At 40.8% G+C, this 24978-nt stretch overlaps 1 protein-coding gene across 2 annotated transcripts; it reads left to right on the top strand.

Annotated features, from left to right (window-relative positions):
• Window positions 1-1629: 1629 nt before the first annotated feature.
• tbx21 (T-box transcription factor 21) lies at window positions 1630-24311 on the top strand. 2 transcript variants are annotated; one of them, XM_023814316.2, is made up of 7 exons: window positions 1630-2542; window positions 16260-16414; window positions 17372-17493; window positions 17712-17870; window positions 18027-18088; window positions 19176-19630; window positions 19723-19865. In XM_023814316.2, exons 1-7 carry the CDS (start codon window positions 1995-1997, stop codon window positions 19731-19733), a joined length of 1512 nt encoding a protein of 503 aa, XP_023670084.1. In that variant the 5' UTR covers window positions 1630-1994; the 3' UTR covers window positions 19734-19865. The 2 variants fall into 2 exon arrangements, with proteins under 2 accessions (XP_023670084.1, XP_023670083.1); XM_023814315.2 differs by having other exon boundaries at window positions 19176-24311.
• Window positions 24312-24978: the final 667 nt, after the last annotated feature.

Below are 24978 nucleotides of genomic sequence, written 5' to 3'. Positions count from 1 at the left end.
AATTTTTCATGATGACAGTCTTTACACCAGTCTGATAATATATCCTAGTCATTTATATATGCATAGATGACATAGGCTATATTACGCATTTAATATCATTGTAAATGAGTTCTGATTGAAAAGAGGGGAAATTATTATAAGATTTTAAATAAACAATGTACCTGGGCAATTGAATTCCGTAAAGGCTGTCTGGAGGTGAGCTTCTATCCTTTCTTTTGTATAGCCCTACTTTTCTTCCGTCGCTTACGAAGCAGTCTTTAATGTTACATTTCTGCATTCCAAAATAGGATTCAAATTAAATACACGTAATTAAAGACTGCCTACACATATTGTCACAGAATCATGTGCGCAGTCCTTTACTCTGTCAGAAAATAGTTCTGTGGTTATTAATCAGAAGACAATTATTTGGCAATTGAACCGTTTTTGGTAATTGAACCATTTTTTACACACACGACCAGCTGCGAATCATTGCTTCTGTGACTTCCTTTACAGGAAAGACACGATTTCTCGGTTGTGTCAGCAATGAAATAAAGATTTATTATTTGTTTAACCACATAATTTAAAACTATAAAATAGGGGAAATAATAAAATAACAGTATAATTGGTCTAAAACGTTAATTGTACAGATCCACAGATCCATGGAAATTCATTTTAAAGGTTCTGAAAATACAATATGACTCATTAACAAGAAATTTCTCCTCTGAATTTTGCTTATTTAAAAAAGCTATAGGCCTTTCTAGAGTTAATAGACCCTACTTGCAGTTAAGGTTATAAAATAATCATGACGTCATGTATTTACGGATTTTTTCCCCCATAATCTGAGCAGAACGACCTAACTTAAATTATGTGTGCCTCAGTGAGTTTAGACCCCGTGTTTGTGGTGCAAAGGTCGTTAGTTCAAGTGGCGGCTGAGTGATTCTATAGGCTAATTCAGTAAGGCCCTTAATTAGCCCACAATTACTCCAGGGACTTTATGTGGCTTCAGATAATGGCGTCTGCTAAATAAGTACAGTATATGTAAATTGTCATCCTCGTATTAAATTAGTGATGAGAAACACGTGGAAGGCTTTATGCGATTATTCTGACACCGTAGCCGCTGTGGTTTAACAATGTCATACTCACACGGCTCGGATTTTGGACTTTCGATCAGATATTCCTCTTCCTAAACTTTCAAGATGAAACACAAATTAATTACTAAAACATCCTGTAAATCGTATTGCTTAAAGAAGCAACAAGGATGTAACAAAGAAATTCACGACACATAACCAATGTTGTCTACGTAACTGGTGTAGAGTTACGTCGTAACACCACCTGCAGCTGATGCTCAGGGAGAAGTGTGCATTTTAAGTTTATTAAACACTAATCTATTAATTCGTTTGAAAATTAATAGTGATGGCATATTTACACTAAAATCTGTGCAAAAAGAACTGTTTTTTTCTTTGGCAAAATAAAGATCATTAAATGACTGTTGGGGTGTTCTATTGTAACTTTCGGGGACTAAAACGCTCACAGACAGTCAAGAGGCGCAGCTCGGAAACTTGTAGTGTTAACCAATCACACGCCCTCCTCTGCCCCGCCCCCAAAGCTATCCCCAGACACGAAATGTATATATTATTTGTAGAAAAGACAGGCATGTGTTTTAAGAGTTCAGAGGAAGCTAGGTCGAAAATAAGGGTAGACAAATGTATTCCGAGATTTAGAATTAAAAATAGCCAATGAAGAGTGTTATTATGTTACATGATAGTTTAAATCTAGTTTTTGTTATTTAATACGTATTTTAACGGTAGAACCTGAAAAAAGAATGTGAAACTTTATGCTTAGCATACAGACTAGTCAATAACCTTAGTCGATGTAACAGCCGTAACGTTTTTTTCTTTTGAGTAAAGAGTCGTATTTTTCGTAGTCATTGCCTTTATTATTTTATTTTTTTTTACTAAAACTTACAGACACTGTGAACTTATGACATTTCAAAGACGTTCAGATTGTAGCTGCAAATGGGCGGTATAGGTGGTAATTTTTACCCCAGCATGTTGAATGGGACTGAAACGCAAAGTTTTGAGAAAGACGCTGATATTAACAACCACGTTTACCGCACCAAGGATTTAACTGACCTTAAAATGGGAATCCAAGATACCAGATTTTATTATCAAGACCCTATCCAAAACAGCCCGGACAATCTGCCTCTCCCGTACCATGCGGGTCAGGCTGTGGCCGGATTCGAAGCACAGACCGGGAGGTATTACCCTCATACGCCGCTCACTAGCTGTCCTTTCAATACCATGCGATCCCAGGGGAGGAACGGCCCGGGACAGGGCTGTGCACCGGCAGGAGGGGACGGTTTTGCGACGACGGCCAAAGACGTTTACCAGGCTGGTGGAGAGAGTTACACTTCGCCCTTCCAGCACCCGTATCCGCGACCAGCCCTATATCCTTTACCTGGGCTACAGGTGTGCGGAAAGACGCAAGCTCTTCTGAACAACTTCCCACTTTGGGCCAAGTTCCACAAATATCAAACCGAAATGATCATTACCAAACAGGGACGGTAAGTACAGGATTGCGCACTCAAATGTTTTAAGAGTGAATTTATGATAGACCAAGCAGGTAGATTGTACTAAACTTTTACCAGCAAAGTGTCTGTCAAAGGTGGCTCAATAACAGGCAGCCTTCTAAACAGTGGAATACAAGAAACTTAGGCTGGTGTATACGGTTTTCAGTTTTCTTTACTTAATCTCAGAATACAGGTTTTACTAAGGGCTTGACTGAAAGTATTCACGCTTCGGCTGCCGAACACAGCGGGTTTCGACACGTCCTATAGGATCCTCTATGCTTAAATGTATGAAACTGCGCACTTAAGTTGACAAGAAATTTAAGTATTATGATGTAGACCGCTATTTATTCATAAATGGGACAAATGTATATAGGTGCGTATTTGTTGTCATTCATATTACTATTGACCGCCGCTGTAAATGTTTCTTACGTTAATCGTCTGACGTTATAACTATTACAGGGAGAATGAATATACAGTATATTCTAAAATGCAACTTATTCAACTTGTTGCATACAAGAAGGTACGCGTACACCATATAAAGTGTGTCCCATTAAAAAGCGGTGTTACGTATTTTTGCACGTTACAACACATCTATGTAAACTGCACATAGTGAAATATACTACATCTAGGGTTTGCTATAAATCCAATTTCACTGTCTAAATTTAACCGGCAATCAGATCTTGGTATACCGGATGTTTGGTTTAATTTTCCATTCGTTTTTCTTACGTACTCTGTCATCATTAAATATTATTTTGGTGTTTTTCTGTCGGTGCGTGTGAACTGTCTGAAAATAGTTCGGTAGCTCACTGAAAGGGTAGACCGGTCGTCATGAAAAAGTCGTGCGATGTTGACGATTAAAGTTTTCCATGTTACTGTTTTGTATAGTTCGAACGAAACTCAGCAGCACTACTAATGTCAGCGGAATGATGGGTGTAATTCTATATCCAAAAGTCTCTGATATTCCTTCAGTCTCTCAAGGTGTGACAGGAAAGGGGAGGGGTGATAGAACTGCCATTGGGGTCCCGATATTCACCAGCCCCCTACCTTCCTGGCACAGTCAGCAGGTAGCAATCGCTTTCGGATCTCACCTAGCATTACGATTATTACTCTTTGATTAGGCCTAATTCACTAATCGGAATACGTTTATCGAATATTTACAACACTAAGAGATACTGGAATTGCGATCAAATGTTTGGTTTCCAGTATCTTAGAGCCCCCACACAGAATGTGTTTAATATGGTTTTGAATGTCTATAACCAATGTACTCGGAAAACAACCGTGATTGATTGTTACTGTTTTATATGAAACAGTGACTGGGGTTTTGGTATGCTAGCGTTTGTACATCATTTTAAATAGTCAAATTTGTTTAAAATATATGGCCTTTCTGGTATATTAAAATTGATATTCCTTTTTCAGAAATGTGTGGTGACTGAGTTTAATTGAAATCATTCATGTTTCCTAATAAATAAATAAATAAATAAATAGATAGATATTCTCGACTTACAATACGTAAATTTTTTAGTGCCGCAAAAAACAGAAATTTGTATTTTTAAATTTTCTTTGTTAAATTTATAAGTCAACTGCATATAAAATCTGAATTGAGCATTTTTTGTCATGTCTACTGAATGTAAATTGTATCATGACACTTATGTTGCAGTCTTTTGCTTTATATCTTACCATGTGATATGTGTGATGCAGGTAGAACCATTGTATTTAATTTAGAGGGAAAACCTATTCAAGATAGTTGTCTAAATATCCAAGTTGGTTCCAAAGTTGTGAAACTTGTCCCAAGAAAGATGATAAATGTGATATTATATATAAATATATTTTGAAAATGTAGACTTCTAAACTTTGGCCCCTGTGGTTACTTGGGTTAAACTGTTAATAAAATAACAATAAGAAATAGTTTTAACCAAATGGATCTAAAGCTTTACTGATACATTTGAGAACCGCACAGTAAAGTTGCAGTTAGTATCTTCAGATAGGTCCAACATTTGATACAATGATACCGCGACAAACAATAACTGCTTGTTGCAGGTTTAGGAGCTTGGTGCTCGGGTCAGTAGTGTATCTGGCGATCTGAGTATGCCTCATCTGTGATGTGGCATAATAGTCTTTATTATACCTCAAGTAGCGGCATCACAGCTTGCCAGCTAACATTTACCTTATAAATACTTCACAGATGATACTCATATTCAGAGACATGCAGGTGGATTGAAATATTCTTAACTTTCTGCTAATTGAATTTGTAAAATTCTTGTTTTGTCCAGATGCTGGCTTTACACTGGCTGTGTAACAATAATTGAGTATGTCAGTAAATTCACAGCGAACGTTACTTGGGTCTAATACCTACCTTTTGGCTTTGGAACTAAAACTTCTTTTTTTGCATTTTTGAGGGCCATATTTTATGGATGAGGTTTTTCGTAAAGAGAAACTTGCAAGATCAGAACTTAGGTTTCATGTGTATCTCGCAAAAAAGGCTGACGCATAGTAACATGTTTCCAGGATCTCGATATTGCTGCATGAAGGTCAAGTGGCAAGAGTCATAGCCTCGTCTAACAATGTTACTCGTTGCAGCATAAATTAGCAAGTTTTGCTTGTTTGCCATTGATACCTTATTTGTGAGCAATATAAGTTATGCTATTGTGAGAATATGCATTTGACATGAGATATAATTAGGCTTCCTGCGACTCAGAAATATTTTCCACTGTCGAATGCCACTTCTCTCTTTTCGCGTAGACATGCTGATCAGTTGACATGATGCCCATAGGGCAGGTGATAAAGAAAGGGCCAGTGGCTTGTCTGCATAGACTCATTGGACCTTTGGTCAGTATCATTCAGGTGTCAGAGTAAGACTGGGAAAGTTCCCACAATTTGGATTTTTAAATTATTATTATTTTTCATTGTTGTGGCACTTTGTACACATGTTTTCAGTGCTGTCAGTCAGTCAGAGATGTGCCCTTTTTGAATGAGCTATTTTAATAAAACGGATAATTGAGAAAAGAAACAGTGTTGTATCCTGTTCACCATCTGAAACCCAATCTGAATACTGAAGCAGTGGTCTCACACTATTGCTCATGTCCTCAGTCTATTTAAAGCTCAGACATGAGCATCTGTGTGTGTGTGTGTGTGTGCGTGTGTGTGCGTGCACACACATGTGTATGTGTGTAAGGCAGAATGGAAGTGTGTAAATTACTTTAATTAAATACTTCATGTTGAATATCACTGGGATGGCATCTGCTAGCACTAGTCATATCAAAATCAGACATCACCCAATAAAGCGAATGTGTGACCATGCGCATGCACACATACAGAAAACAAAGACTAATGTATTTTAAATAATGCAAACTTGGTAAACGGAATCCCAATAGAAAATCATTTTCTCAAATTTGTCTCCTGCAATATCATTTTACAAGTATGTAATGTTTTGATTAAAGTTCACTGGTGTGCTTAGGTCCACTTAAAGAGCCAGTTCTATCTGGTTTGCAGTAAAGTGCTCCTCACAGTCATGTTTCCCTGCTGACAGCAGACCTCAGGCACTGAGTAAGTCAGACGGCTAGACTGTAGGTGGCACTCCTGTTTATCACTTGCTTTACACAGCTGTGGATGTAGTCTCGTCTTCTCTAGTTGACAATACTCTCAGTTTTATTAACATATATTTTTTTATTATCACTAGAATAATGCAGATGCTGCTTTGTAAAAAGTAATCGATTTACTGAAAATCTCCTGGGGAAAGGGATAGAATTTTTCGTTGAGCGACATTTACGGCAACCAGACTTCCAAAAGCCCAGTTTACTTATGGCTGCTTTTTTTGGAAGTTCACCATCTAATAGTCTGTGCAGCAGTTATTGTAAAACACCTACTATATAGAAGTAACTGTAATGTGGCTGACTGCAAGCTTATATGTGGTTGATGAGTAAGTGTTTAATCCAGACAAATCTGTCATTTCTTACAACGGCACTTGCCAATTTTGTCCTTTTGTCTATCATACGTTACAGCTCAGATTACATCTACTAAGCACCTTCTGGGAATTGAACCTCCAACCTGTCAGTTACAAATCCAGCTCACGAGATGGTGCTTAGCATGTGTGCCTATGATTATAAGAATCTGGGGATGTAGCATAGTAAAATTCAGTTCCATTCCTACAAACGATGCAAGAATCATAACCTTGACTACGTGTTTTAATGCCTGGTTGTAACAGGGTCAGAAATATCACCATCCATTAAGTCATAAATGAAGATGTTTGTTTTTAGCCAAATAATGCAGATAGTATCCTGCATCAAGTGTTGATTAGAAAGATGAGAAATGTAAGATTGAGGTCTTATCTGGAATAAAAGCAGGGATTAAAGTGAACTAAAGTGAATAAAAGTGGACTCTTTTGTAGAGAAGGCTGGGTAACATGATTTGATTGTGACAATTAACCCTGAGGATGACGCTGGCGTTGCGAAACAGTCCAAGAACAAGAATTAATTGTCCTGATTTGTGACCTGCCTGACAGTATGTGTGCAGTGCTTGAATGGCAGTTGCTAGCATGCAAAATCCCTCTCTGATAGGGCATTTGTAAAGCAACTGAATGGGGATTCATCAGACCACAGATCTCTCTGCACAGAGGCTCACGCTCAGCTGTTTCCCAAGCAACACAAGGGGAAGTTTAGCCCCAGTGTTTGTATATGATAAGGGTGGCAACCTAGGTTTGTGGTTGCCCACATGTCATATTTTCAGAGAATCTGGCAGTGGACGCTTGTCAAAAAAATAATAAAAAAAAAAAAAAAAAAACAGTGCACTGGCGCTGGAAAGATACTTGCAGTGCAGAGACTGGACGGCAGCTTCACTGTGGTTTTAAAAGGTGAGCTCTTTGATTTGAGCAGAGAAATTGTAAAAACGTTCAGGAAAGCCTTCTTTGGTTCTTTGTCACATGCAGCAGAATTCATTGTACTGCAGTGAGGAAGAAGAGGGGAGGGGAAGAAGACGACTGAGCACCACTGATGCTATGATAGCAATAGAGAGCACTGGAGGTGCCTTTGAAGTGCATGAGGGGGGAAGCTGTGTTTTTTTATCTTTCTTCATCCTCTCTTCTTTTGGCATATTTAGAGAATAACAAGTCATGATCCTTCAGAAGCTGGTCCTGGCTCTGAACCTTAACTTTGAAATGCGCAGTAACCACATAGCTGATCTGAAACCGGCTCTTTTCAAGTTTCCCTCTAAACAAACCCAGTCCATCCAGCACTGTTCTGGAAGATTCTGTCTGTAGCAGTACTTATCAACTAAACAACTAAAGCTATCTTGTTAATACATCTATTAGAAGTCATCACTGAATTTGACATGACTGGCAATTCAAATCTGCCCAGAAGTTACCCTGCTTGACAGTATCCAGCACTGGTTTATAGGCTTGGTGTGATATAGCACATTGAAAATCAGAACAATTACTCTGAGTGGCATGATGTCAAGGGAACTGAACTTTTAAAAATCTAGTATTTAAATGTAGCTCTTGATTTCTTATATACTGGAGATGCATCTGTTGAAGATCTTCACTGTATTAATTGTTATTATTACCAAAATCATTACAATAACTGTGTTAAAGAATTTCTTAGTGGCATAACAGAAAATTAGTTTTAATATCGGAGGATAGTGTAGCATATTTACTTCATCTGCAAATCCCACATTAAAAACATGTGTTTTCGACAAATTGGCTAATGATAATCTCAAGAATTAAAGTAGCCGAGTATAGTACACTACATTTGAGCATTGTACATGCTATACAGTACTTATCCTGTGCTTCTTTCCTAATGATAAATGGTCTTCCTGTTGTTGTTTTGCACGTCCCCATAGAGCTGATAAGACACAGGGTGCTGCTCTTCATCACCTTTTGATCTAAAGGCCTCATTAATGGTCATATCTGTAGATCTTCTATAGGCGTTCTCTGCCAATAAGTAGATCTCGCCCTTTTGAGGGATTTTTTTTTGTTGAGCATACACACTAATTTCAGTATTTATATACGCATGCATGTGCTTCTTTAAATTCATTGGTTTGACTGTGCAGATTTAATTGTAACACAAGAAATATGATCCCGTTCTTTGATTACTGCTATTTTTAATTTACTCTTTGTATCATTCAGTGAAAATGCATTTATATAGTAGTTCACAGTACGGAATCTCCTACACATCCATGATTTGTCATGCATAATAGATTTTACAAACTTCTTTTGGCTATTTTGAGGTCAATTAATGCAGGTGAAATGCTACTTCACAGTCTCCTGTTCTTTTCCTCAGTGTCACACCAGGGGAAATGCAGAAGTCTATTTCAGGGCTGTGTTGTGTGTGTTCTTTGTCTTTTACTGATCAAAACACTTCCTGTTGAACAGATCGTGTTCACATCTGGTGTGCATGGTCTTGCAGTTGCTTCTAACAAACTCTGACTTCTTGGTAGCTATACGTATTCTAGGTAAAATGAGCTATATGAATTTTCAACTTTGCCCGATTTTTTTGCTCCAGTAATCGGGTTTTATCGCCTAATGTCTTCATAGCTTGATTATTTATTACAATCTGGTTTTGCTTTGTTTTACGTCATGCACATGTTATTCTCTATCCACTTGTCATGTGATTTGAATGAGAACTCCAAATTAAGAAAAGGATTATTTTTATTAATAGTGAGCTGACGTGAGTCCAGTCACTGATTATGAATCAGTCTGGTTCTGTGTTTGCAAAGGAGATAAATCCTTTCTGTTCCACGTTATGGCTAATAAAGATATAGTTTGTCATAGAACCTGAACAGTGCAGGATATGTGCTTCGCTTCGCTCCTACTGCCATGTTTTTATCACAGAGAGATCGTGTACATGTCGGTAATGCAGACTGAAGCTGAACCCCTGTCCCTATTGATCGGTGAATCGCTGGAGTGAAAGAGGCCCCAATGTGCCCTCAGCTGCTAGCGGAGCACCTGCTTCACACACACACCTCCCCCCCATCCCCCTACCCTCCTCTATTTCATCTTCTCAAAGAAAATGGAAATAACCCTTGTTCTTCCTTCTCAAAGGGCACAAGTTCATTTCAGTTGTTAATTGTGAAGAAAAAAATGCCCCCAAGACACCGTTAATTATCTAAAACCAAATATGACTTTTTGGATTCCAAAATTTTTAAATAATTATGCACGTTTTATATATCTGTTGGTGAGAACTACTTCATAAATGGCAATGACAAAATTCTGAGAACTTTAGAGCATTACAGTGAGCAGGAGGGTTGGAGAGCGCTGTGCAGTATTTTCCTGCATTGTTGGACTTGGTGAATGGGCTCAGAGTGTCGTGCTCACCCATCCTTTAGTGCTGACATTTTCCTTTTTGAACTTTATGCCACTGTGCAACTGAACTGTTTATAAAAGTGGTACCTGTGTATTTATGAACACTCATTAGCTGTGGTTTTCTCTGAGACATTCTGAGATGATGACACTAGCTGTCATCACATTGTTGTCCAAAGGTAAACGTTTGTGGAGGTACTGCTCCATATTTTCTATGTCATCTGCTTTGGTGTCTGTCTTAAGAAAATGAACATCTAGGTCGGTCATTGTACAAGTATTCTATACATACAGTGAAACTGTATGCATTCTCTTTCAATGCTAAAAATATACAGATATACAGATATACATATATAAGACTACGTTGAAGTGCAGTGGTGGAATCATATGATAATTATCAGCATCAAACATGTAATGATTTATTGTTTGGCTGGTGAACTTTCCAACCATGTGCTCAAGGTCTAGTTGAGCCTGCAAATGTATATCCAACAATCTACATAACCACCTAGTAGAAGAATTGGTTTGTTGAGGTAAATATGCAGTTTGAACTTTGCATCATTTCCAAGAAGTGATATCCCCATTGCATCTGCCATCAGCTGCAGTACTTTAGGTAAAATCAGGTATTAAATGCTAATTAAAAATAAAAATGAAAACCAATGCAAGTAATCATAGGCTTTGCTCATGTTACGGTAATTGTGCTATCTGCTTTATTAAGATCCTGTAATACAACCAGCATAGAATGTCACATGATACGTGTTTCAGGCGAACAAATGATTGTTGAGTACATCATGGATTACAGCTCTTAGTCAGCAGCAGACATGATACAATTGCCGATTCATGTTGGGAATCCAACATCATTACCACAGTCTGGTAATGATCTTTTAGGAACTTTTTGGAATGTACTCCTAGATAGTAAATGGAATGAGGTTCATGGATACAGGAGTTAAGATGCACGCTGTGTATTATGCGGCACTGTGCTTGGGTTTTCTAGGGTAGGTAATTTGGAAAAACTCTTAAGTCGTTCTTTAGAAGCGTTACTATTTTTGTAGCTCGAGGAGGTGGAGGAGTTGGTAGACAAGTAAAAATGAGTAAGATGTGCATTTTGGGGAAAGTATAAATGGGGTGAGCACTTTGCGAGGAGGTGATCATTTGCAGTGTTTTGTCCTGAGAGCCAGTGCTGATGTTACATTTCCCCTCTGTGTGGAATACGGCCCTTCTCTCTGTTTATTAGTGATGGCTGATTAACTCGCCCAGTTGTAGTTCTGGCCTGACACTGGTCACATGGGTTTTCCAGCTTCTGGCTTGATTCCTTGTGGTTCTGCATCATCTCCCTCATCTGATGACTGAACGACCCATTTTAAGACAGAAGGGTCTACAGCAGCAGTTTCCTTTCCCATATATCTTGCAAGCAAGTGTGCTTTCAATGAAAACTTCGATTCCCCTGCATGCAAATTTGCCTCCCTGTGGTACACTTGAATTCCTCTCTAGAAGTTCTGATTTCCTATAAAAGAGATCTCTTTTTATAAGTGATAAGATAAGTGCTCAGTCATATGAAGAATATGACAAGTCTTGTGGGGTCTCTTTTTTAATCATAGTGTGGGTTGTTCAGCATGGCTATACATGAAGTCGTTTGTACTTACGGTTTCTTTTTTCAGTTATATTGACAGATAGAAGAAGCCTTGTCTCTCCTCTTCTCTTTCTTATCCACATTGTGGTTGCAACAAAGAAGCTAAAAGGATCTGTACAAACGTAGGTTGGTCCCTCATTTACTACGCCAGCCAGTAGACAGATGTATGTATATATGTATGAATACAGGGCATGAAGGGGAAGTGAGAGGTGTGAGTGTTGCTCAGAAAAGCCTGGGCAGCCCCTCGTTCCTCCTGGGGCCCAGAGCTGGTCAGAGCATGGTCAGAAGCTGGGCCCTGCAGCCAAGCCTAATGCAGGAGTTTGAGTGTAATCATTTGGTGATTCCACATAGAAGATGCCTGTTACCCAGTCATGGGAAACTGAGTGTTATGGTACAGCGAGTGCCGCCCTGTTGTCTGATGCCAGGGCAGCGATAATGCTCAGCATCCAGATGACTTCAGTGGGAGAATGTCGCCTTGGTGTTACACCGCACTGCATCTAACCTCAATTATGGACTGATTTGACACAAGCCACTCATTTCACACTCCGAGCAGAGTGTCACACGGTGCAGATGCAGACTTATTATTTATTTTATTTTTTTTATAAATGAATGGTTTTCCTCATGATTGTTCTGCATTAGTTTGAATAATGCAGCTTATGGTAGTTCAGAAATCACCAAAACAAGATGCCGTTTCTTCCCCTTTTCCTTGAGGTTTTCACTGCAGGCTCGATAAGTCCCTGTAAGCATAAAGAGAAGATTTGAAAATAGAATAGGAGTATTTTTGTTATCCTTTATTTTACCAGGAAGTCCTGGCCAAGACAGCAGCAAAAAAGAAAAATAAGACAAAAGTTTTGTATACATACACAGAGATTATTAATATGAACACAAACTACAACACATACAAATTCTCAAACTCTCCAAAAATACATAGAATAAAATTAATTTACATGACACAATGACACTGTTCTTTAATCTCAGAGTTTAAGAGATTTTTAAACACATTCAGAGAAGGCAAGGAGTCTAGCATAGTCCAGGCGTTACAAATCAGCTTATTGTACTCTCCCAGATCTCTGCAAACATGGACTTTTGGTGATGGACACTGATGCCTTTAGCAATGAACACCGCTGACCTTCCCGGTCAGACACTACGATACACTGCAGCCCACAGGAAGCTGACCACCTATTGCTGCAGGCTGTCCTTCCTGGTACCCGGCTGCAGCCCCGGTGAGACAGTAGATAGCTCAGTGGATCTGTCACTAAGGCTTTCCACTGCCAATGTGCAGCCAGTACTGGATCAGAGAGCCTGACAGACCATAGTCCCCACATGCTGTATGTGCTTTAGGCAGACAGAGCACCTTGGAGCGAAAGCCAGTCATAAGTCCCCCCACCTCTGCATCTCTCCAGCTAACCACAACACTCCCACATGCGCCGTGCCCTGCCCGGAGACCTGCTGTTGTCATTTGTTTATAGTGCAGATCGCATCAGATGCAGCACATAAGCATGAAACATTCTTGCCGAAAATGGTTCACGTCTATGACGGATGGATACACGTGGGTAGCTATTAAACCAGTAAGAGCGTATTTCACAATAACATAGCCCCGGTTTAAATAAAGTGCTACTGTGACATGCAGTTTTATTTGTGATGAAGAAATGCACAAAGAAAAAAATACTACCTGTGCATGTTTTATGCTTCCAGGTGTTATGCTAGTCAAACTTAGTCAAGTCTTTATCTAGATCATGGTGTCTTTGGATCCGCATAGCCCAGCCTGTCGCATTTCACTGGGGGCTACCCTTTACGTGGCTGCTGAGGATCAAGCTCCTAACTTCGTATTTAGGCCATATAACATAAAAAGGCACACACTGAGATTTAGGTACGTCCCTTAGATGAGCATAACAAAGTACTATATCAGTGCAGTGTCTAAAAGTTTATGAATGTCTTTTTAAAGATGCATTTATGCTACATGCAGTTACACTAATCAGCCATAACATTAAAACCACTGACAGGTGATGTGAATAGCATTGATTATCTCATTACAATGGCACCTGTCAAGGGTGCCATTATGTAGGCAGGGGAACAGTCAGTTCTTGAAGCTGATGTGTTGGAAACAAGATAAATGGACAAGCGTAAAAATCTGAGCAACTTTGACAAGAGCCAAACTGTGATGGCTAGACGACTGAATCGGAGCTTCTTGTGTGGTGTTCCTGGTACGTTGTGCTCTTTACCTACCAAAAGTGGTCCAAGGAAGGCTGGGCAACAGGGTCAAGGGCCGCCCAAGCCTCATTTATGGGCATGGGGAGCTTAGCCTGGTCCACCTGGTCCGATCCCACAGGAGAGCTAATGTAGCACAAACTGCTGAAAAAGTTCATGCTGGCTAAAGGTGTCAGAACAGACAGTGCAGTGCAGCTTGCTGCGTATGCGGCTGCGTAGCTGCAGAGCAGTCAGAACGCCCATGCTGAACCATATCCACCACCGAAAGTACCTACAATGGGCACATGAGAATCTGTATTGGAGAATGGAGCAATGGAAGACTGTGGCCTGGTCTGAAAAGTCATGTTTAAACTTACATCATGTTGACGGCTGGGAGCATGTGCATCGTTTACCTGAGGAAGAGATGGCAGTAGGATGCATTGTGGGAAGAAGGCAAGCCGGCGATTGCAGTGAGATGCTTCTGCTGGGAAGCCTCGGATCCTGGCATTAATGTGGATGTTACTTTGACGTACCACCTACCTGAACGTTGTTGCAGACAAAGTTCACCCCTTTATGGTATTCCCTGATGGCAGTAGCTTCATTTAGCATGATAATGCACCTTGCTACAATGCAAAAAATTGTTCAGGAATGGTTTGAGGAACATAAAAAAGAGTTTAAGGCATGGACTTGGCCAGATCTCAGACCAATCGAGCATCTCCAGGATGGTCCGGACAAACAAGTCCAACCCATGAAGGCCCCACCTCAGAACTTACTGGACTAAAAGGATCTGCTGCTGATGTCTTGGTGCCAGATACCACTGGACATCTTCAGAGGTCTGGTGGAGTCCATGCCTCAGTGGATCAGAGCTATTTTGCTGGCAGGAGGGGGACCTACACAATATTAGGCAGGTGTTTTTTAATGATGTGGCTGATCTGTGTATAGTGGTAGCAGTACTCCGTTTCATCATTAAGCAGAGCCAAGACTGAAGAGTTATGGCTGACCTATATCCAAGCTCTGCTCGCACAGAATATTAGTTACAATCACTCTGATGATATATAATATAATATGTATTTTTCTAGCTTTTTTGTCATCAGAATCTTTAATGGAAAAAGTTTGTTGAACAGCATCTCTTGGAATGTGGTCACTCATACAGTAGAATTTCATCATTTATTTGTACACACATGTGCCACAAAGCCCCTGTCCTGTTTCGTGTGGTTTTATCTGCATTTAGGTGACTTTGCACTCATTGTGTCACCTGAGGACTCAGTGACCTCCTGGTTACCTCCTGACTGTGACATCCACTGTGATCAGAATAAGTTCAGCAAATACAGCTAGTGGAGCTCACTTCTGCTTCTCTACCATGTTTTATTAAAGAGCACCATTAAACTTTCACACCAGCCCCCCAGCCCCCACTTTGCCTCCTGTCTTAGCTGCCTCTTAAGCATCCTCACCCATCCCCTACAAGTAAGTCTCCCTTGACAGGTTCCATTTCATTCCTTCTCAACTGTACCATTTCCATCCTTAGATTCTGAGTCTTAGAAGTCTTTTCCTAATAATAAGATATAATATTGTGGAGCCAAATGGCTCATCTTTTCTATTGTGGCAAACGAGTTCTACACTGAATGTCTTGGCTGCTTATACCGTTATGAGTTGAATGAATGGATGAATGAACGAATGAACAAATGAATGAATGAATGAATGATCCATTTGTATAGCTCTTTTCAAGACATCCAAAGAGCTTTACAGAACCAATATGGAATCAGTTGGACCACCATTATGGAGCCTCACCACACAGTAGCTAAGGTGGTGAAGGGGCAGGGAAGGATTCACCAGTTAGATATAGGCGATGATTAGGAGGCCAGATTTCATAGGGCCATAGTGGGCAATTTTAGCCAGAATATTGGGGTATCACCTCGACTCTTTTGAAAGATGCCCAGAGGTTTTTTATGACCTCAGAGAGTCAGGACCTCATTTTTATGTCTCATCAATCATCCGAAGAACAGTGCCATGTTTACAGCACAGTGTCCCCATCACAGCACTGGGGCACTGGGATGCACACAGACCACAGGATGGTCTAACATGCTGGCCAGTGTCCCCGTCACTGCACTGGGGCACTGGGATGCACACAAACCACAGTATAGGCTAACATGCTGGCCAGTGTCCCCGTCACTGCACTGGGGCACTGGGATCCACACAGACCACAGGATAGGCTAACATGCTGGCCAGTGTCCCCGTCACTGCACTGGGGCACTGGGATCCACACAGACCACAGGATAGGCTAACATGCTGGCCAGTGTCCCCGTCACTGCACTGGGGCACTGGGATCCACACAGACCACAGGATAGGCTAACATGCTGGCCAGTGTCCCCGTCACTGCACTGGGGCACTGGGATCCACACAGACCACAGGATAGACTAACATGCTGGCCAGTGTCCCCGTCACTGCACTGGGGCACTGGGATCCACACAGACCACAGGATAGGCTAACATGCTGGCCAGTGTCCCCGTCACTGCACTGGGGCACTGGGATCCACACAGAACTTAGGATGGGCTCACCTGCTGGCCACACCTCTTTTATATGACACCCATGTGAGCCTTGTTCTTTTGTTACAGGAGAATGTTCCCCTATCTGAGCTTCAACATTAGCTCTTTGGATCCATCTGCTCACTACAATGTGTACGTGGATGTGGTTCTGGCTGACCAGCACCACTGGAGATACCAGGGTGGGAAGTGGGTGCAGTGCGGAAAGGCTGAAGGAAACATGCCAGGTTTGCCTTTCATTCATATCTGACTTGTGTCATTCATCAGTTGTCATCAGCTGTTGGTGGGAAGGATTCAATGCCAAGTGTTATCTACCATGCCTATTGACTACCAGAGTTGGGTAATTCAGGTCCAGAGAGTAAAAGTCCAGACCAGGATTTTGTTTCAATCAACCAGTTGAGCATAAAGAGTCACAGTCACAGAGTACTCAACTGGTTGGTTGAAACAAAATCTGGACTTTTACTCTCTGGACCTGAATTACCCACCTCTGACGACTACTGACTCTTTTCATTAAACAAGATCAGTATGGAAATATTAGTATCTATTAGGTGAGCTGGTGTGGGGTCATAATGCATATCGGATATGATAAAGTTGAAGTGGGTTGAAAGAAAAATATATGTTGCCAACACAGTTTTGTGGAAGTTACCCACAAAAGTAAAGAGGTGGAAAGTTCAGGTCCAGAAATTATAAATCCAGATCAAGATTTTGTTTCAACCAGCCAGTTGAGTACTCTTTATGCTCAACTGGCTGGTTGAAACACTGAACTTTCCATCTCTGTTTGTAATGGGATTACTTTTGTGAGTAACTTCCCCAAAACTGTATGTTGCATACCAATGACCTAATTTGTATTAATTCATGCAATATATATTATACTACATACTGAGTGATTGGATGTTTATTGTAGATAATGCAAAAAGGGGGATTTTGACGGTAACAAAATTATTAATTTTAATTAATTTAATTATTAAGAGTGGGTTTAATAAGTCAGCTGAATGAGTCACCCATTCATCTCTAGAGTGACTAGAAACGTTCTGATGAGCAACAGTGAGTGTTAAGTCTAGATTTGTTGTTATCACTGGATGTGGTCAACACCCTGAGACAGGCAGTAGACTGGATTGGGGCAGACTGAGGTTGACTGTATCTGGCAGTGGTGCTGAGTGTCTGTGTCTAATTGTCCTCTGCAGGTAACAGGATGTATATGCATCCTGACTCACCCAACACTGGGGCTCACTGGATGAGGCAGGAAGTATCTTTTGGCAAACTGAAGCTCACCAACAACAAAGGAAGCTCCAACAATGTGGCACAGGTGGGTGAACACGAGCACGTTCATGGTTGGGTGTACATATGCCTGTGTTATCTCTATTCAGCCTTGTTCAGGTTCCCCGCTACTGTTGAGCAGACCCACAGTTGTGCAAAGCTGCTGCCTATTCACATCTGTGAACACAGCGACGTCCGCGTCACCCGCGACTGTTCCGTTTAGAAAATCAGTTGGACTAACACAGTTGTATCTCTGTCTCCCCAAAGATGATTGTGCTGCAGTCTCTACATAAATATCAACCCCGCCTGCACATTGTGGAAGTAAAGGAGGACGGCTCTGATGATCCCTTCGTGACTTCCAAGACCCTGACCTTCGTCTTTCCTGAGACACAGTTCATAGCTGTCACCGCCTACCAGAATGCAGACGTGAGCTGCCTGCCATATTCACCATGTGTGGAATATGTTGTTACCTCCATAAGTGGAGCAAGTTCTTTCAGGTTACTTTTGAGTAATTACGTGACGTTACTAATTCTGTTTGCTCTTTCTTTGTCCTCTCTCCTTCTACTGCTATTTATTGTACAGATCACTCAGTTAAAAATAGACCACAACCCCTTTGCCAAAGGTTTCCGGGACAATTATGACGCGTAAGTAAGAAACTATTTAATTCAGCAATTAGGGAACAATAAGAATTTTATCCTGAAGGTACCTGAAGGCATTATTATGATTATATCCAACCTAAGAATATCCGCTCTCTAGAATGATGATCTGAACATGACATTTGAGGGCATTTCCCAAGTGTGTCCACCCGTGAAGTGTTGGGACTGTTTTTCTCATTACTGTGTTTTCCAATCCAGTCCTAAGGGACACACAGTTGGTCCATGTTTTTGCTCCCTCCAAGCTCCCTGCCAGACAGTCCCAAAAATGTGGGACTTCCAAAAATGTGGATCATGTGTGGGTCCCCGGGGCCCGGATTGGGAAACACTGCTTTAGTGAAACAAACTTTGACAAGCCACAGAGATTTCTGCCCTGATCTATAACAGCATCCATGAAGACCAATAAATTCCTTGGGCCAGGAATTGCCTTCTGATTGGTTAAACGTTGTCCAATCACGGAAGAATGTTTTGCATACCATCATACACAGTATCTTTTCAGTAATAAGTAAAATGATACAATCATACCACGTTAGTGACTGAGTTCTGTTCCAAAGACAAGGTTGTTGATTGAAATGGTCGCTAAGTGAAAATCACGCAGCCTAGGCGTGACTGCGACTGTGTTTGCGACTTTACTTCCGCCTTCCATACTTAACTTCTATTATTCATTAGTCTGAAAATGAATTGTTTATTACCATCGTATTTGCAAATGTTCACTAACCGAGGTAGTCACTATAGTGGTTAAGCTGTATGGGAATTATAGCCCACCTTACATGGTGTTCAGGAGAGGTCGGGATCATGTATATAATTTGGGGTTTTGGTGAGAAACTCCAATTTATTGGTCTTAACTTCTATTATTCATTAGTCTGAAAATGAATTGTTTATTACCATCGTATTTGCAAATGTTCACTAACCGAGGTAGTCGCTATAGTGGTTAAGCTGTATGGGAATTATAGCCCACCTTACATGGTGTTCAGGAGAGGTCGGGATCATGTATATAATTTGGGGTTTTGGTGAGAAACTCCAGTTATTGACCAGTGTGAACTCCCGCCACCCATACCCCCCCCCCCCCCCCCCGCAGGCTATATGCACCTCCCGACACGGAACGGCTAACCCCCTCCCCCTCGGAGAGCCAGCAGCTTCTCCCTGGCAGCTGTTACCACCAGCCCTACCTTCCCGACCAGTACATGGGTGCCCTGCCCCAGAGCCGCTTCTTTAACAGAGAGCGCATGACCATAGGCCAGCAGCCCAAGGACGCCAGTAACGGCCCCCATAGTCACTGGTATCTCCCCAGCCAGCAGGGGACGGGCTCCAGCCGGCTAGACTTCAACTCATACGAAGGAGACTACTCTGGTAGTGGCTTCTACAAACCCTTCTCCCTCCAGGGGCCAGCGCACTCTCATCTGGGGTACTATCCGGACCACCCCTTCACCTCTGGCAGCATCAGCACAGCTACTCCTGGGGTCTGGAATACAGGCCGACCCTCGCCACAGTACCTGAACCACTCCCTGCCCAGTAAGCCCACTCCAGGCCTCGGTTGGTATTGTCCCATGCCGTCGTCTTCCTCCGATCACCGGCTGCATACCCCGTCTCTCCTTGAGCCGCCGCTGCCCCCACCTTTGCTGCAGGACAAACCTAAGGAGCCGGGAGACGACGCCTGGCTGGAGCCCGCCTCTGTCAAGTCGGTGGACTCAGCCGACTCGGGCCTCTACGAGAGCATGGAGAGCAAGAAGAGGAGGGTGTCACCCTATGCCTCCAGCACTGAGAGCTCCCCCCCCAACCGCAACACTGAGTCCAACGAGAAGGACAACAGCAGCGATGCCGGCTACTATGGCTTCTACAACAACTGAAAAAAACAATCCACACCCCAGGCCAAAAAAAAAAACATCATTTGTTACCCACTTGCATACGCATCCATTCAACCCAAAAGTAGCTGTTCCTAGAAGGTTGTGTGAAGGTAAAGAGACTTGAGATGAGATGACTCTGGAAGGGTGCAAGGCTGGGGGGTTTCTGTAGTAAATCCTGGATTGGAGCAGACCTATGAAGGAACCGTACCTGCTTTGAGGGTATATCCTTATGTTGCTACCATGAAAGCAAGATCAAAGTCAGACCAGCAGTGCATTACACATAAGCTAGACTAGTCAAGATACCTCAGTCGGTCTGTTCATTCAGGTTCTCACACTGGATCGTTTCCCAAAAATAAATAACATAGAAGTACTTGTTGCAGTGAGATGCGCTCAATAGGTACCTTTAAGTATAATTGTTTGTAGGGAGAACGGCTTAAAATCGGGGCGGGGGTCTTTGAAAACATCCAGGCCTTTGTGATGCAAAGTATATGTTGCTGCCCTATGAACATGCAAATGAAGTGGTTTTTGAGTTCAGCACTGATGACCATTAGCAGACTGTTTTACCAGTTCTGTAGCCTAAGCATTGTTCCTCAGTTACCCAGGTCCATGCATGCAACTGGGACCATTGCCTGACCTTGTAGTGTTGTACAGGTTTGGGCCTAGGAGATAACTGATCCTAGAATGAGCATGTCCCTTATAAACTCATCCTGGATTTAGCTTCTAATACTGTGTTTATTTTCAGTGTCCAACAGCACCACATGGTGGTAAAACACAGAAATTGCAAAGCAAGAGAGGTACAGAACACAGCGGTAGAAGATCATCTCTTAAGAGACCATTAGTAAAACACAAGTGTCATGATTTTGTCCAGTTTTTTTTTTGTCTTCTAGAATAAAATCCTACCATGCAGAGCCTCCACAGACATTAGTAAAATGGATTACAAAGTTTTGTATTTAGCTAATTATTAAATCTCTGTAAAATCCCTCCATATATATATATTCCATATTACTGTATCACACACAGCAAGTTATAGAAGCAAAATGTTAAAGGCAATAAAGCTCCTCAGTGTAATCTATGTGAAGGGTAAATGTTTTAGACACCTTGTTTAGAGTATCAGTGATCAAACTGAAGAGTCTCTTCCAGTGCAAACAGTGGCTCTACAAAATGAGACATGATCTAAACCTCCAAATATTTCACCTTCACAGGTTCTGATGTTCTCCCCACAGCAGAAGTAGGGAGAACTTTCCATTCCTACACTAGGGTTGTTATCCCCTGCTTCCGGAACAGTGGCCTGTACTACGAAGCGGGGTTACTGGCTTATCGGGGTAACTTGTCAGATTTAAGGTAGTCTGGGCAAAATGTAAGTGAACAAATATGAAGTCCATTTAAACTGTGGTACCTTAAATCCGACAAGTTACCCCGATAAGCCAGTAACCCCGCTTCATAGTACAGGCCACAGGTCTTAGTGCCCCTGCCGCAACTGCAATTATCAGATGTAATTGGATAGCATGTGGGCCGCAGATGCAAAGCTCTTGATCCCATCCTCTGTGTGTCCTCCAGTGAACTCTGCCTTTTATGAAAGGAACATGTGCTCCCTCTCACACTCACATACACAAGAGCTGCGGCTCTGGGGGGCCTCTGATGGCCATGCCGATACAGTCCAATGAGAAAGACTCAGAATTAAAGTGAAGCATGTTATATGGATCTTGACAGATTGTGCGAAAGTCACATTTACTGCAGACTGAGGAAGGATGAGATGTTCAGACACACTGGAAGTGGTATAGCAAAGACAGAGGTGATGGTCTTAGTATTATAGTGCAGGGATGGAACGTTCAGGTCCAGAAAGTACAAATCCAGAGCAAGGTTTTGTTTCTTTCCATCTCTGCTATAGTGTATGCTGCCTTTAAATTAATTCTTCTTCAAAATAAATATTCTGGTTTTATTGTAATGATTTTTTTTTATTTGAACTTCATACTTTCAGTCTAGCTAGTAAATAGCAACTTACCCCTTTCACTTGAAAAAAAATCCCAACATTCAAGTAGCTAACAATTAAGAAAGAGTGCAGCAACAATCCCCCAAATACATATTCCATTTGCTTAGGATACATTCAGAGATTGCGCAAAGATAGGATGCTGGGGCTAGTTCATGGTAAATGGAGAACAGTGTAGGACTGCCCACAGAAAGTCTGCGTTAGAAAGGGGAGTGTTGTCCAGTAAATTGTTCTTCAGTCTTAAAAGATAGGATTTAAAATGTTGGCAAGAAAATGTATGTTAAAATGAGCCAGTCATTTGCGGAGATGATGTTGTCAGTACAGTGACAGTACAGTGAGTTTTGCCAGCCAGATCATGAGCGGAGCACAGAGACATTAAACAAAGGGCATCTGTGCCTGCAGCTTAGATTTAGGCAGCTTAGCTCAAAGACAGTCTGTCACAGAAGGATGCTGGGCAGATTTGCTTAAGGAGACAACCTTGGTTCTCAAATAGAGACAATCGCAAAGAATGATGAGATGGTGTGCTGTACAAGACCCCAGGAATATTACATTTGCTTGTGCATCAGAACAATGACTCATTAATCTCGAACATAGATTCATGTAAAATAAATCTGTTGAAAAATTCTTTCATTTGTAGTCCAAATAGTAGAATCAATGTCTGTTTTCCCAGTGAATGCACTTGTTAATCGAATTGCCCCATATTGCAAAATTTGCCTTATCTCTCTAAAAGTTGTTCTGACATCCTGGAAACTTTGTAAATAGCATATTAGACTTGTTGTGTCAGGGTAAAGCCCTTCTGCCGCTGTGATCATTTCAGCATTATTTTCAAGTTTGTCCTTAAGGGAGGGAAACTGGAATTATAAACCTGGGACTTGCTCTGTGGATTTGTTGTGCTTTGTTGCCATCTAGTGTTATGAACAAGTGCCTTGGACAATTTTGCAAGTCATTGTTGATTACTGGAAATGGGTCTTAATAGTTGCATTTGGGATAACACAAGGTTCAGTTAGAAACTGACATAATGAATAAATAAATTACAAATCCTCTTCTAAAAACAAATTCTTTATGCACAAAAAAATGGGAAATACAAAAGCTGCAATAGGTGAGATTGCCATGGGCGGCCTTTAATGCAAAAAGCTAGAACGGTGAGTAATAGATAGCTTGTGATAACTGGCTTTTGAAGTCCTACTTCTCCCATTGTTACAACTTACTAATAGCTAAAACTATATCAGAATTTTCATGTGGAATTAAAGTTAAATCTGTCATTGATATGCCTTTGATGGCTAGGACATCAGTTCAAATCCCAGGGTTGACAGAGTGATCTCACAGATGGGCCCTTAACCCCCAGCTGCTTCAGGGATTGTCTGACCCTCTTTTTCCGTAAAATTGTACATTGCTTTGGATAATAGCTGCTAAATAAATTAAAAAATTTAAAATATATATATATACTTTTTGTGTTGGACTTTAAAAACGAAATTTTATATCAAAAATTGACATACACTGGCAAAATGTTCAAGAACTGTATTTGGCTAAAATGATGATGTATTGGGTGGCAGCCATGTAGTGTCGCGGCTCTAAGGTTTGGGGTTCAAATCTTTCCCTCACTGTGCCGGTTATGAGTTATACCCCTGGTAAGCACTCCTGAATTCCAAAGAAAGCTGACTCTATTGCCTGTACTATGTGTTCCTTGTGATGGACTGGCATCCCATCCAGGGTGTCCCCTGCCTTGTGCCTTGTCCTGTCTGGGATAGGCTCCAGACTCTCACCATGTGACCTGGTACTATTGGATGGTTGAATGGATGGTAAAATGAGAATTCATGTCGTATTGTCTCTGCTTAGGAAGACCCACAATGTTTTTTTTTTTTTGAAAGATGGGTTCTAACAGTCCTAATAAGTTGTTTGTCTTACACTCCCAAAGACATGCAGTATTTAACTCAATCTAGCTGGATTTGACAATATTTTTTAAGATTTCATATATGGATAACAGTAGTTGATTTTTACAAATAAACTAAAGTGATCATGCTAAGAAATCTTGGGATTCTAGAGAAGACCGGATTTATGATATTTTTCTTCTTATGTTCCGTCTGCACTATCTGTTTATGGAATTATAAACCTGTTTTCCATTCTATGGATACACTTTAGAATTGTTTTTGGATAAAATGTCTTTTTGAAGCTTATGGAGAAAGCGTTTCAGATATTAGTGACCACAGTATAATACATGTAAATATGAAGAATTTAAATACAGTATGTTCTCATAATGAAAAATTAGCTCTATCTGACAATTTGTCAATGAGGAAAAACATTTATTTATTCAAAGCTGACCTTACCTGGTGTATTGTAATGATTTTCTTTTTTTATTCAGAATAAATGTTCAAATACCAGGAAATTGTGTAACTCTCTAATGGAAGGCGTTTTCATGAAAACAATTACACTTATTACATATGCTCTTTTATTTTTGGCATGCAGATAACAAAATATAAGAATGCCCATAGCTAAAGTTATCATTGATCGTATCTTTTTTGCACCTATATGAATTTGTTCATTATCATATTCTAGTTGATCTCACGTACTTCGATTATGTAGGTAAACTAAAGGAGAATTCAGTAATGATTTTTTTTTTTTAAGTTTCATGCTAGGTATTCATAATAATATGTAGTGGCATTGTACCCAGACTGAGCACATCTTGAAACATGGTGTTAAACTTGTTCCTTTCAATGCAATGTCCAATTGTATAACAACCATCATGTAAAATCAGGCAGTATTAACAGTCCATAAAAGAAAATATATATATATATATATGTAATGGTATATTGTAAACATCCCCAAAAATATATGGAAAATTACAGCAATGTTCCAGTCCCTACATACTGCATAATAATTGCTGGAACTTCTGAACAGTCATAACCACCACCAGATAAATATCCAAAACTTTGGTCTTCTCATTCAGTCAGTCTTGCTTCAATTCATGCAGTGTTTTCCTTTCAATAATTGTCTAGTTATTTCATGGAAAATATGAACTGACAATTTTGTGCACAATTTACTGAAGTCATAAA

Source organism: Paramormyrops kingsleyae, chromosome 5 (assembly GCF_048594095.1).
Source record: "Paramormyrops kingsleyae isolate MSU_618 chromosome 5, PKINGS_0.4, whole genome shotgun sequence".
NCBI lineage: Eukaryota > Metazoa > Chordata > Actinopteri > Osteoglossiformes > Mormyridae > Paramormyrops > Paramormyrops kingsleyae.
The sequence above is the reverse complement of the archived record's forward strand: the minus strand, read 5'-3'. Positions and strand labels throughout refer to the sequence as shown.

Coding starts and splice junctions, on each gene's coding strand:
- tbx21 (XM_023814315.2), top strand. CDS start 1,995: ATGGGCGGTATAGGTGGTAATTTTTACCCCAGCATGTTGAATGGGACT. Junction 17,494..17,711: donor GCTCCAACAATGTGGCACAG/GTGGGTGAACAC, acceptor GTCTCCCCAAAG/ATGATTGTGCTGCAGTCTCT. Junction 17,871..18,026: donor CCGCCTACCAGAATGCAGAC/GTGAGCTGCCTG, acceptor TTTATTGTACAG/ATCACTCAGTTAAAAATAGA.